General features: G+C 43.3%; 4 protein-coding genes across 4 annotated transcripts; 2 read left to right on the top strand and 2 right to left on the bottom strand.

The window, feature by feature from the left end:
- Positions 1–577: 577 nt before the first annotated feature.
- On the bottom strand, positions 578–3,782 carry LOC128727446 (Golgi phosphoprotein 3 homolog sauron). The gene is made up of 4 exons (XM_053821362.1): positions 3,150–3,782; positions 1,933–2,179; positions 1,286–1,461; positions 578–1,187 (listed from the first exon to the last, which is right to left on the bottom strand). The coding sequence occupies exons 1-4, from the start codon at positions 3,351–3,353 to the stop codon at positions 939–941; spliced, it is 876 nt and encodes a 291-aa protein (XP_053677337.1). The 5' UTR covers positions 3,354–3,782; the 3' UTR covers positions 578–938.
- Positions 3,783–4,600: 818 nt separating this feature from the next.
- On the top strand, positions 4,601–5,734 carry LOC128727443 (probable ribosome production factor 1). The gene has a single exon (XM_053821358.1). The coding sequence runs from the start codon at positions 4,601–4,603 to the stop codon at positions 5,732–5,734; it is 1,134 nt and encodes a 377-aa protein (XP_053677333.1).
- Positions 5,729–6,833, bottom strand: LOC128727449 (methyltransferase-like 26). The gene is made up of 2 exons (XM_053821365.1): positions 6,568–6,833; positions 5,729–6,484 (listed from the first exon to the last, which is right to left on the bottom strand). Exons 1-2 carry the CDS (start codon positions 6,570–6,572, stop codon positions 5,830–5,832), a joined length of 660 nt encoding a protein of 219 aa, XP_053677340.1. The 5' UTR covers positions 6,573–6,833; the 3' UTR covers positions 5,729–5,829.
- A 2,636-nt stretch (positions 6,834–9,469) lies between these two features.
- On the top strand, positions 9,470–11,199 carry LOC128724051 (uncharacterized). Its single transcript, XM_053817816.1, has 3 exons — positions 9,470–10,146; positions 10,213–10,708; positions 10,780–11,199. The coding sequence occupies exons 1-3, from the start codon at positions 9,470–9,472 to the stop codon at positions 11,197–11,199; spliced, it is 1,593 nt and encodes a 530-aa protein (XP_053673791.1).
- The last annotated feature ends 1,389 nt before the right edge of the window (positions 11,200–12,588 follow it).

Below are 12,588 nucleotides of genomic sequence, written 5' to 3'. Positions count from 1 at the left end.
TTTCATAGCGCTGAATTTTCACACCAGTTTGTCTTTTCTACTTACAATAAATCTCGATTGAACGGATTCTGTGTACTTGTTTTTTCTTTGAACGGTGTTCAAAGTGCAGCATGATCATATGTTAATCAAACGCAAAACAAATTGTATTGTTTGAAATAGCACTTCCGCCTGAACAGCGCTCCCAAGCACTCGTATGTATAAGTGTGGCAAAGGTAATCGCTTCATGACCCCGTAGTGTACCGGAAGCGTCCACCGTCACTGCGTCAGTGTGCTATTGTTTCATAATAATATTTCCTGCAATAGCAAAGTGTGTTTTGCAAACGACGACAATTATCTGTTTTCTCTGCTCCCTTTTAGTATTTCGTATCGTTTCCAGTGTCCACGTTAGTTAGAATGTTGCTTCGATGCTTCAATATACCGTCTAACAAATAGCTCTGGTATTAAAGCCCCTACATTAAATTGCTAAAAATCACAATTCTACCAAACCATGTTATGCATCCTTTTGCACCGAAAGGCGTGCGGCATACCTGCACGATGCGCCGGTTACTTTTTTTTTCTTTTACTGTAGTTCTGTTTGTTAGTGGTCCCACCGATCGGCCACGTCAAGGAGCGTTGGGTAAAACAGCGCACTTTTAAAGTAAAAAAAACCATCCAAAGGGAAGAACGGAGATAAACAAACATGCCAGCAAACCGTTCCGAGCGCTGCTTGTTCCCTGCATCCTTTCCAGGGGGGAAATTCGTTCCCCATGCTACTCGCATTGAACGGAGATCGATTAACAGTAGAATAAGGACAACGTTGTCCTTTTGTTACCATCACATACGTAGCCACTTGCCAATGGGTCACAAGGACACGGACTACTAAGTTTTTCTCGCTCTTCTCCCGGTGGCGCTAGCACGGGTGGTTATTGCGTTGGGCAGAATGGGCATGGTTTCTTATCTTACTTGGTAAAGGCCGCAAACACGGCCCAAATCACTTCGTTGGCGTTCGATTTGGCGGATTCCGCCTCAAAGTCCAGATCAAGCAGCTCTCTCACCCGTCGCATCGCGAGCTCGTAATCGTCGTCGTTGAGCGGTGCGAAGGCATTCTCTAGGACGTCGCTTGCATGCGCTAACAGAATAAGCGCCAACATTCGTTTGCCGATGCGCTGCGGATCATTTACCCATTTCGTGAGGACAGCATCCTGTATCTGAATTTGAATGGAGAGAAAATCCAAAATAAGATCATCTGTGGCATGTTCCACGCACCATACGATCCCCAAAAGCACTCGGATATCCGTCCACATACCTTCTTTACAAGCCGGCACTTGATAACGTTATCAGTTAGAGGATGTGTCGTCATGTCGAAGAGGAGAAAATTTTGTTTCTCCGTTGTTAGTACACCCTTCTCAACTAGATTCTTTGCTAGCCGTTCGCGTACGTTTTTCAGCTGATAGCGTATCTTTAGCGGATTCCACGTTTCGCCTGTCGGTTGAAGAAATAGAGCAAAGATTATTTAATGCCGTGCGAGTAATAAAGCTAAACCTTTCTAAGCTTGTAACTCAGAACGCAAAATAACTAAATCGTGTATGTGCAAGCACCATCTATGATAAAATGGAAAAAGTAGTAAATACTGCTTTTTTGTTATTTGTACAGTCTTTATACACTTGTTAACTAAACGTTTATTTATTCACAATGTTAATCGAGACCATAATTGATAGATATAGCAGCAACTGATATCGCTTGATACAGTTTCGAACTCAACAAATACAAAAAAATTAAAAAAAAAAACAAAAATACGTGCTTGGAAAATCGAGACACGTGTTTTCATGGGAGGTACGTAGTGTACATGAATTTCTTATCGGACAACAGCAAACAAATATGTGTTCCTCAGATTGTGACAATTTAGCTGCAATTTAAGCAATGTGCTGTATTGTGATTGGAAAGTACACTCACCGCTTAAATATTCGATCCAGCTCTGAATGGTTTCAGACGGGTACGTTTCTTTAATATGTTTCAAGGCCTCGTCGAGCAGCGCCTCACCGGTCGGATTGTCGGATTTTAGAACGATTTTCCTTGTGCACAACCCCTTCCGTCGCATACCGGCCCGCTCCAGCTCGATACGTCCCCGGAGACCCAGTTCGATCAGAATACAACCGCGCAATCCGCTCGATATGCAATCGTTCCAAAATGATGTGTAGCCCTGGAAGAAAGACAACAATGAATGAGAGAGAGAAAGCCACAAGAGAAAACAGGATATCGAGGAGGTGGGCATCTTTTACTGTCATTTTAAAATTTCCGTCCATGGCCTTCTGCATATAAGCGTTCGTGTAAAAAAAAACAAGTATCAATGACAACGATGGTAAAGAAGTCGTTTGCGTATGGATATGCCCTCATCGCCGCTGGGCGAAGTGAAAGAATTTTATTTAACGATGTTTCATTGTTTACCCAAGATGCCGCAACTGAAGGAAGCTCGATAGTGGCGAAAAGTAGAGAAATGGCACGTTCGTAGCCGTATTACGTTCCATGATAAACAAACCGTGCGATTGTTGTGGTTTTTTTTTATTTTCCAATATAATACTATCGAGAAAAGCGACACGTTTCCCCGAAGCAGGGTACGTATGAAAAAAATGAGACCGACCATGATAAACTCGCTGATATAAGGTTGATTCAAGTGTTGAGCAATGGGTGCTGGTTGCACACGTTTACCCCCTCAGCAAAGGTGCGCGATAAACGCGATTGTAAGTTAATAAAAATCATCATTACTCGAATAGCGACCGCAAACGCACACGACGGCGTTATTTTCACTCATTTGGAGACGAAATTCGAAACAATTACACGAATGAGCGTGACTGCCGAAAATTATCACTAATGTTGCTTGCCACTTAACAACAGCAGGGCAAAAGACTGCATGGCCTCAAACTCTTTTTTTCATCTATTAGCGCTATATTTCCGATTGAATCATCGCCATCCTCCTCTGCTCGCGCAAAGCAGATAAACGTTTCAATTCCAGGGTTAGACCATCACTTGAACTGCCTTGCTTTGGCCTTTGATCTCAAAGTGCAAATTTAGCTCGAACCAGTCTGCTGGATTCTACTGGCTACTAATAAAGTCATCGTTCTCTCTTTCTCTCTCGAGATCACTAAACGAAGCATGTTCCGTTTTCCACTTACCTCTTTATCCTTCAACCCCAACAGCAGCACCTCCTCCATCAACGTGAGACGCGTTTCCTTGGAATCGCAGTCCTCCATTTCGTCCTCCTTGTCCAGTTTGTTGTCGTCCTGATCGGCATGATTACCCGCGGACGAGGATGATCCTCCGTTCGCATCGGTGTCGCGTGCCTTTACACGTCGCACGAGCCCGTCAGTGCGATTCATCTTTCAAAACGTTCCCACAGCAGATTGCCTTCGTTTCCTTCGGTTGTGGGATTGTTTAGTTTTGTAAAATGTTGTCAGTCTTTATGTTGCCGACTGACACCTGACACGGTGGTTGGCCTTTCCTGTCTCTCCGTACCCTTTCCTGCAGCAGCGCACGGAACCACTTCACTAGAATTACTCCCGTTTGCACGAGCGAGGTGGTTCACTTAGGTCGCACGAACCATCGCACACATTCACGCGCACACAGGCAACCTTATACCCGCTGCTGGGCCACACTGTGTCTTCCTAGGCGATCAGTCCGATAAGTCCTTTGCCACTGGCTTTGTCACTGAGCCCCAAATGTTTACCAGCTCGCACGCGTGGAATAATTGCACAAACTTTACCAGCAGCCCGAAAACGAAATCAGCGTCGTCGCCAGGAGTGGAGCGATTTCCGAAATGACTTTAGCTAGTTCACACCGTGATGTTGTGTATCCAATGTTGAGAGGGGAGTTGGAACTCAACCAACGTCGCCCTTCGCGTCGTCGTCGTCGTTGTTGTCGGAGCCCCTTTGCTAGATTCGAGTAGAATTATCTGCACTCGCATTAGGCACAGATCCCTCACCGTACAAGGGTTTCCCACTATTTACAGCTTATCGATGTGATGAACCGGAGCGATTATTTAAGGTGTGCATTGAACGTTGGCAAAAATATTGCTCCCACTACTTTTGACACGAAACACGGCGACGATGACGAGTGCTGCAGTGGATAGGAAAAAACATGGCGGATTGGTCGAACGATGAGAAACGTCAAATTATGCCCCAAAGGGACGTTGACGTTCGCCGTTGTTGGGTTGTCGAGGACGAGATACGAGTGCTAGAGCGAAATAGCCACGATTGTTGACGCGAGAGAAAGAAATCCTGGTGAAAAAGAGCCAAGGATTGCGAAATGTAAACATGCCCATTTGTTTTCGAAATAATCGCAATTTACGTATTCTAATCTTTTCAAATGTTCACCAATCTATTTTGTTCTCATTCGCGATGTTCTGCTTCTGAAATGAAACTTCTGCTCGTAATTAAAATCTTAAATTTAGAAATATTCAAATGCCCTTCTTGCATGAGATTTGTAATTGTCAAACAGCTGTCAAGCCGAACTAGGGCATGCTGTATGTCGGCATGTCAATACGACAAGAACGTGCTTTCTTTGCAACACGCCGGGATAGTTGTATGTTTCTCCCAAAACTAGTAAATAACACAAGTGCATAGTTGAAATGGCCAGTTCGGATGATAGCAGCGATGCTGAGATGGAACCTAAACCGTCGACATCACAAGCCAAGGGAAAGAAAAACGTAGAAAATGGAAAACCTAAACGTAAACGATTGCAAGACTACCTGGATGAAAGAGTCGCACGTGAAGCAGCGGAACGTGCAGAAGAGGCGCTAGCGAAACGAAGACGCCGTGGACTGGCGGACGACGAGGAAGATGTCGAAGAAACGTCCTTTCCTGTCATCAATCCGTTGAACTTTGTCAAGAACAAGGAAATTCGCCACAAGCGCTTCAAACGCCAACAAGGAATCAAACGAAAAGAAGAGAAGGCAACTAAAAAGACCCGAGAGCTGGAAGGAATACCTTCGGCTCCGAGCCATACGATCGAAAGTTTGCGCGAAAAGGATGAAACCACGGTGGCGAATATCGAAGAAGATGATCAAGAGGAGGTGATGAATGATCTGGGAAACGATGAATTCTGCGAATACTACAAGAAGAGTTACGAGCCTCGCATCCTGATCACGTTCAATGCCACGCCGCATAACCGTACCCGGCAATTTGCCTCTCTGTTGCGACGTATGGTCCCAAATGCGTCCACATTTCGGCGTAATAAAACCGCCCTGAAAAGGGTCTGCAAGAGTGCTATCCGCGAGAAGTATACGGACATCATAGTGATCAATGAGAACAATAAGAAACCGGAAGGTTTACTGGTTATTCACCTCCCCGAGGGGCCAACGGCGCACTTTAAGATATCCAACTTCCGCGACCTGAAGGAACTGAGGCGCAAAGCGGAGGATATTTCGACACACCGACCAGAGGTGATATTGAATAATTTCACCACCCGTCTGGGTCTGACAATCGGTCGTATGCTTGGCGCGCTGTTTCATTACCAACCGGAATTTCGTGGCCGGCGAGTGGTGACGTTCCACAATCAGCGTGATTATATATTCTTCCGGCATCATATGTACGAATTTGACAAGAACGGGAAACGTGTGAAGCTGCGAGAAATGGGACCACGTTTCACGCTAAAGCTACGGTCCCTGCAGGTTGGACTCTTCGATGGTAAATGCGGCGACTACGAATGGATGATTACTAACAAACGCCACCAAATGGAAAGTCGACGAAGATTTTTCTTATAAAACGAAGATTTTCGCTTGCAAACACAAAACGTGGCACCGTTGTATGGAAATATGTATTTGTCTTTTGTTAGAGCGTAATAAACATGGAATAATCATTAGACATTTGTCAATTTCTTCCAAACCAAGCATTTGTTGTTTGCTGGAAGATCTATCATTTCTTCCAGCGTTATGCCGTTAAGAGTAGCTAGCTTTTGCAGCACACTAGTGTCACGAATACCCCACTCAGGATTCCGTTGTTGAAGCGATTGGTTGAAGCTCACGTTGCTCTCTGGCACGAGGGTTCCGTTAACCGCATACGGACCATACGTTATCAAAAGACCACCCTGTTTTAGTAGCTGTCCCGCATTACGAAACAATCCTTCCGCACAGGCGAACGGGGAAATGTGCAGCATGTTAATGTTTAGCATGTAATCGAAACGTTCAGCCGAAGTCGCCAGGTTTATGTTAGCGTCGTTGCACCATTCACTGCATGGTTGAGAAATGTCGATGTACACCGGAGGAAGAACATTCTCAGTTTTAGCCTCTTGTCGGTACGATTCGATGCTGCCGAACACGTTTGTCTCGAATTCCGACGTCTGAAACGTGATGTTTGGGAACTCACGAGCGAAGTACGCGGCGTGTAAGCCGACTCCCGATGAAATCTCCAGGAGTTGTAAGTTTGGTTCGTGTTTAACAAATAAACGCTTCAAAACGGCGAGAATTGGATCCTTGTTTCTCTCACCCGCGGGGTTGCCGATTTTCCTCATGATGCTAAAACAGGTGCGAAAAATATTGTCTGTATACCATCGAAAATGTGATATAGCCTTGCGATTTTCAAAACTTTCAATACTTACTTCATTATTTCTTTTCTGTAAATTGTCACAATATTTATCTTTTCATAATCGAATTTTTACACAACGATTGATCCGGTCACCTTTAGTTTTCCTCAATCGACAGTTCTGATATGCTCGTCCCTCGATTAATTTCTTCGCAGGAATCCTGTTTCCTGGCCTTTTTCACAAGAATTTTTATAGTATACTGCGACAGGAACAACAGAACTTAAATCTTTACATAGCTTTCGCAATTACCGATAAAGTAACTTATGTTTTATTTAGTATAAAATTAGCTCTTATGATTTGCTTCATAACATTTGACTTTTGCAAATGTCTCTCGAAACATAAATAAACAATATTATTGTACACTCTGAAATTCATAAACAATCCCTTCAGTAACGTCTTTGTAACTGATTTTCAAATATATCCGTTGGACTTTGCAATAAGTTGTTTATTATTTAAGTTACTATGCACCGTGCATTTTAGTTGTTACGACTATTATCCGATTTCATGTTAAAGAAAAACTTTTTTTGAATTGTTTTATTTATAAAAAAACAGTTGTTCAAACTAAATGTAATAGCATTGTTATCTAAAGTATGTCGTATTATAAAAGTATAGTGTTACACAAAGTATAGTCGTAGTAAAGTATACGGATTAGTTCAGAAAGATCTAAAACCGATCGTATCCTGCAACTAGAATTACAAATTATCTTGTAGTGTAAACATTTGCTCAAAACGCTGATTTTTAAATCAAGTCACAGAAGAAAACATTATCAGCTGAATATTCTGTTTCAATTGTCTATTGAATAACAGACTCCGATCAATATTACATTAAAATATCACAGCTAACTTTTGTTGTCTAATTAAGGTGATTTATTTTCAAAACCAGAAGTTTGAAATGTACATTTAAATTTTTTTTAATTATATTTTTTTAACAGATTTGACTCATATGAAAATGCTCACCATCTAATTTTTAATAAAGAAATAGAGTAAGAACCAAAGCAGCAATATTTGCTTTCTTCTCATGTTTATTATTCACTATTTTTTACCGCAACTAAACTGTGTGCAGTTTTACAGGATCCGCCTAATATAAGACACGTTATGAGCATTCCGGCTTTCATCATCATTTAATATCGCCTGTATGCTGCAAAGACGACGGTGGCAACATTCTACCAAATGCCTTTTTTCTTCCCATATCGCCAGAAGAGTAATAGCGATGCTTTAATATGTGCTGTACATGCAACGTGTTCGGTTCAATCGAGTTTGGGATTGGATTTGCTCGTGTACCCGTTAACCAACTACACTCGCTGAGGGCATGTTCTAAGCGTCTTGGCCACCCGCCTTCTCCACGCCGTTGCAAAGGCTGGAAAGGTGCCATCTGTCCACCATGAGCGTCATCTATTAGAATGCAAATTTCATCCGGTCGAAACTGGGACGAAGCCAGCCGCTTCATCCCGTTCCATCGGTTTCCATAATGTGAGCTTTGTCGGTGCTTCGGTAAATTGCTCCTTGACGCTTCTTGGCGCACACCACACGCTCCGGCGGGACGATAGTTTTCGATGTTTGCGTATCAATCTCCTGCTCCTGCGAGGGCGCTCTAAACTGGTTCCAGCCGACGCCTGGAACGATCCACACACAAACACACACGCACGCTGGCTTACCGCACCCGGTCGGTAGCTCAATTACCCAAAAAAGGAAGCCCGAGACGACGGTTCCGGGACAGCTGAACATCAAGGTGAGAGCGTTTGAAGTAAAGTTTTGGCTTCCAACCCTCGGAATCGGTGGCATGGTCATCCGTGTCGGTCGTATCTTCTTTGGGTGCATATTTTGTTGTTTCGATGGGACGAAACGGCGGGCTCGGATCGAAAGGTGGTGAAACAACATCATATCATAGCTCGCTAGGTCGGTTCCGCATATCGAGTGGAATAGGCCCGATGGATGGGTTGGGAAAATGGCGCCTGATCCTGTCGAATTCAGCATCAACAAACGAGCGTGATGAAACACTAGAACACTGCAAACAAGCAACTGGCCGTGCTCTACATTATCCTGCTGCAACATCATCATCAGTAGGGGGACCTTGCGGGATTCCTTCCTTCGTGGGGACTTCGTAGAGGCATGTGGATTGCACGCACTTCGTCACTTCCCAGAACCATAACCCCTTTTGTTGCACAACTCCTTGTGCAAAAGGCCTACGATTTGGTGCAGAATACGACGAACATGAAGATGGCAGGAAAGCAACACGAAGCTTCATGTGCATGCATAATATGTTATTTCTTATTAAACAACAACACATGCCTGTGGATATTAATTTAAAATATGGCATTCAATATCGGTCGCACATGCGGGACGAGCAGATGTCGGGAGGATCAGAACGCCTCGAACGATTGGCTACCGGACAGCGTATATATTGTTTCGTGTTGCTGGTGAAAGGTGAAAGATTAAACTTTCACTAACTGCTGTGAGTGTGTGTGCGTATCGGTTCAAGAGGGGTATTTGCTCTAGATGTCTTTGGAGGCAGTAGTAAGCTGCTTGGAAAACGATACGAGAGCTTTTGTGGTTGGTAAATACTGAGTCGTGTAAGTGATATTTGATTTAAAATTACTCATCGGTGGTATTCATAAAAATTCTTGCTTTCAATCCAATGCTTACGTTAAGTTATTTTTATTATTTTATTTTGACTTATTTTGTTCACAGCCTTCTACAATGAATCCTACGATAATTCCCATAGGTAGTAGGCTAACAAATCTAGTTGGCATTGGTGTTGGAAAGCTAATTGTAAAATGAATTAATCGAATCTTCCAGTTGTGGGGCTTTATTCGCATTTCGATTTGTTGTGTCATTTGCATTAAGCTTGAGGCCAACGAGCCAAACAACTTCACTTCCGGGAACGCTGCAATCGTCAGCTCAAAATTTTCACCCTGAAAATGCCACCCACCAACGGAAAGAAGCCAACGAAACTGTGCCGCCGCACTTTTTTCCTGCAAACCGGTACGGCTCCAACAATTGCAGAAATACGTTCCGAGCTTGGGCCCGACCTGGCGGACATCATAATCAACACGCTGGAACCAAGCCAACGGTCGGCAGTGCAACCGGAGCGTTTAGTGCTCGCCCACGGCGATATCAAACCCACAGGACACGATCCTGAGACCGGTCGCGAGCAAATTCATGAGCACATCCTACAGCTTGGCGGTGGCATTTCGAAGCGTGTCGATTGCTATTGGAGAGACCGCTTGAGGCAGGTCGCGTCGGCTGGAGCTAGCGCTGACGAGATGTCCTTTTTGCGCTTTGAATGTCAGCAGAAAATCAGCATCGCTCGCGAGGAAGAACGTAAGCGATACGATGCCCTGCTGGAGCGGTTGCAGTTGAACCTGGCGCAACATTTCTGGGAAGAAAAAGGAGATCTTCACCGTTCGTACGCGAAAGCCCGCGCATTGTGGGGTGAGTTTGTGTGCCGGAAGGTTCGAAAACAGGCCAAGGATATGCTGCGGAAGATCGCTGTCCACTACAGGGCCGAACTCGAGCGAGAAGTCGAGATTAGGACGCAAATCGAAAAGGACCGGATTTCGGCGGAGATGGAACGAATTGTTAAAGCCGCAGTAGAGTAAGTGTGCGTGCTCGTCGGTCGTATGATTTTTGTTCGTTAACCCACGTTCAATTTCCATTGCAGCCAACAAAAGCGAGTAGACGAACGAGCGATACAATGGCTGTTTTATCAGTATGAAGAGTTGTTCAAGTTTACTAGCGAGTACCACGAATGCCTCCAGACAGTGGAAATGATTCGCGAACTTTGTAAGTTGCATTCCGATCAGCTGGAATGTCGCTCAACGCAGCTTTCGGGCCATTCGTTGTCATTTGAGCAACCAATTGTTGAGCAGTCGGAATCAAGCTCCAGCAGTGTGTCGTTGACGGATCTCAAGGATGGCGTTGTTATGCCATCATGCAGCTTATCCAAGTACAACGTGTTCGTAGTGAGCCAATGCTTGCCTGAGCCTGAATGCGAATCGATTGAATTGGAAAGAGAAAGTGTGATCGAGTCCTCAGCAGAAGAATCTTTGGAAGCTATAAGCACCTCTGAAAGTGAATACACTCCAAGTGAGGATGAGAGTGCTCGATCTTCGATCGAGAAAATAATCATCGGAGGATTGACTTATGCTCAGCCCAAGGTAAGTTGCTCTTTATTAGCTTATTATGCATTTTTTTTCAGGTTTAATAACTTAATTTTTTGTAATTATAGTACTATACAAAAGTGTACAACGAACTTTTTCGGGATGTTGTCATGAGCTGGCAAAAAACGGAATCAACGGAAACAGCAGACGTTCCAAATGATGTTTGTTGTGATGGGGGTTTATCTTCCAGTACAACTACTGCTAGTTCAGAAAAATCATCCTCCAGTACGACACTTAAAAGTGAACCGAGCTATCGGGAGAGCTACGACGCTGCGGCTGAAATTCAGCTAATTTTAGGACCTACGGAAATTATTCCATCGCTTGATCCGTGTGCGCACGAGCAGTTTGGTGGACTGTTTGATCTCTCGAAATCCGAAGAAGAGCTCTCTTTGATCTCTGATAGCATAACGGCACAATATATTCGTGCTACAAGTGAGGATTATGAATCTTTGTTTCAAAATTGTAACGACTTTGAAGAGCTAAAATAGAAATCAAATCAAATAATTATAGTGTTTTCAAATGCAACAGTATTTGGCAAACAATTTCCACTACAATATGGAGGAGAATATCGCTATCATATTGAATAGGATACACATTGCTACTTTCTTGTGTTATGGGTACAAAAAGTTTACTTAAAAATATACTCTGAAGAGTAATACGTACTTCTTTTGAAAGGCAAATATGTTATTTAAGGAACTACAATAGCGTGGAAATGCAAAATAACTTCTTTCTTTCTTTTTTAAGTAACGACTTATGAGTTGTTCTAGGCTTTGAAGCCGAAAATAGATTAATGTCCTGTATATTTGTTCCTTTGGACTATTCTTCTTCACATGTGGTGATATTAGATGTAGAAAAGCTTATACGAAAAAAAGTTATCGGTTAACAATACACAAGAGTAAAGTGAACGTAAGAGAAGCACAAGATGTCAACATAGCACAAATAGAAAATATTTGGGCTCGATGGTATCCGGAATACCTACAGCAGTTACAGACTCGGGCCAAACATTGCAATGGCGAAAAGGTATAATTAAAGGAAAATCAACTTTAATCATCGAAGGGGAATGAACTGGATATATTTATGGGCAGTAGGAAGCTGCATGGAAAACGATACGAGAGCTTTTGTGGTTGGTAAATACTGAGTCGTAAGTGATATTTGATTTAACACTTTGTCTGCCAAGTGTTATTTAAGGAAATACCATTCAACGCCACGATTCAAGCGTTTCTTGCTCATATTATCATCATTGCTGTTAGCAAAAGTTGCGACCCGACTGTCATTTTTTACATTCTAGGTTTGTGATAAACTTTTCGTATTCCTGTTTGGTCATAAATTTTATACTTGTGAATAATAGCTGTTCTAAATAACTCGAAATTGCATTTCAAAATCAAGTGTTTTTGCCATCATTCAAAGGTGGGTGCCGTGGGTTCATCGAAAAAAACGTGTTAGAAACATCGTTTCAAATCATTGTATCGATTATTAGAAAAAAAGAAAACAATTGTTAAACACTTGTCTAGCGACAAGAGCCAAAATGCCTTCATCGCTTTTCCTAAGAGCAATGAAAATCTGAGAAGATGCGCCTCCCACTATTATAGCATATTTTGTCTACAAACAGCGGTGATTCCCGCACTTGCATTGGCCCGCACCGAGAACTAGGCCGGTATAATTCAACGTCGGCAATATTGCAGCTCATAGCTTCCAATCATAACCGATCCTCGGTGAAGTGTTGTTTCCCTACGCGGTTCCCCTTCACAAAATTGCATTCGATTACGATTCGTGCTGCACACGATGCAGTGCGTGCAATTGTGTCTCCACCAGCGGACCTTGCGATGCCATTCCCCGGGGACAGCGATAATTATTGGTGTCAACATTTTCTACTCCTC

Source organism: Anopheles nili, chromosome 3 (genome assembly GCF_943737925.1).
Source record: "Anopheles nili chromosome 3, idAnoNiliSN_F5_01, whole genome shotgun sequence".
Taxonomy (NCBI): domain Eukaryota; kingdom Metazoa; phylum Arthropoda; class Insecta; order Diptera; family Culicidae; genus Anopheles; species Anopheles nili.
This window is presented reverse-complemented; position numbering and strand designations above follow the sequence as displayed.

Coding starts and splice junctions, on each gene's coding strand:
- LOC128727446 (XM_053821362.1), bottom strand. CDS start 3,353: ATGAATCGCACTGACGGGCTCGTGCGACGTGTAAAGGCACGCGACACC. Junction 2,180..3,149: donor TGGGGTTGAAGGATAAAGAG/GTAAGTGGAAAA, acceptor TCTTTCTTCCAG/GGCTACACATCATTTTGGAA. Junction 1,462..1,932: donor CTGGATCGAATATTTAAGCG/GTGAGTGTACTT, acceptor TTCAACCGACAG/GCGAAACGTGGAATCCGCTA.
- LOC128727443 (XM_053821358.1), top strand. CDS start 4,601: ATGGCCAGTTCGGATGATAGCAGCGATGCTGAGATGGAACCTAAACCG.
- LOC128724051 (XM_053817816.1), top strand. CDS start 9,470: ATGCCACCCACCAACGGAAAGAAGCCAACGAAACTGTGCCGCCGCACT. Junction 10,147..10,212: donor ATTGTTAAAGCCGCAGTAGA/GTAAGTGTGCGT, acceptor TTTCCATTGCAG/CCAACAAAAGCGAGTAGACG. Junction 10,709..10,779: donor TGACTTATGCTCAGCCCAAG/GTAAGTTGCTCT, acceptor TTGTAATTATAG/TACTATACAAAAGTGTACAA.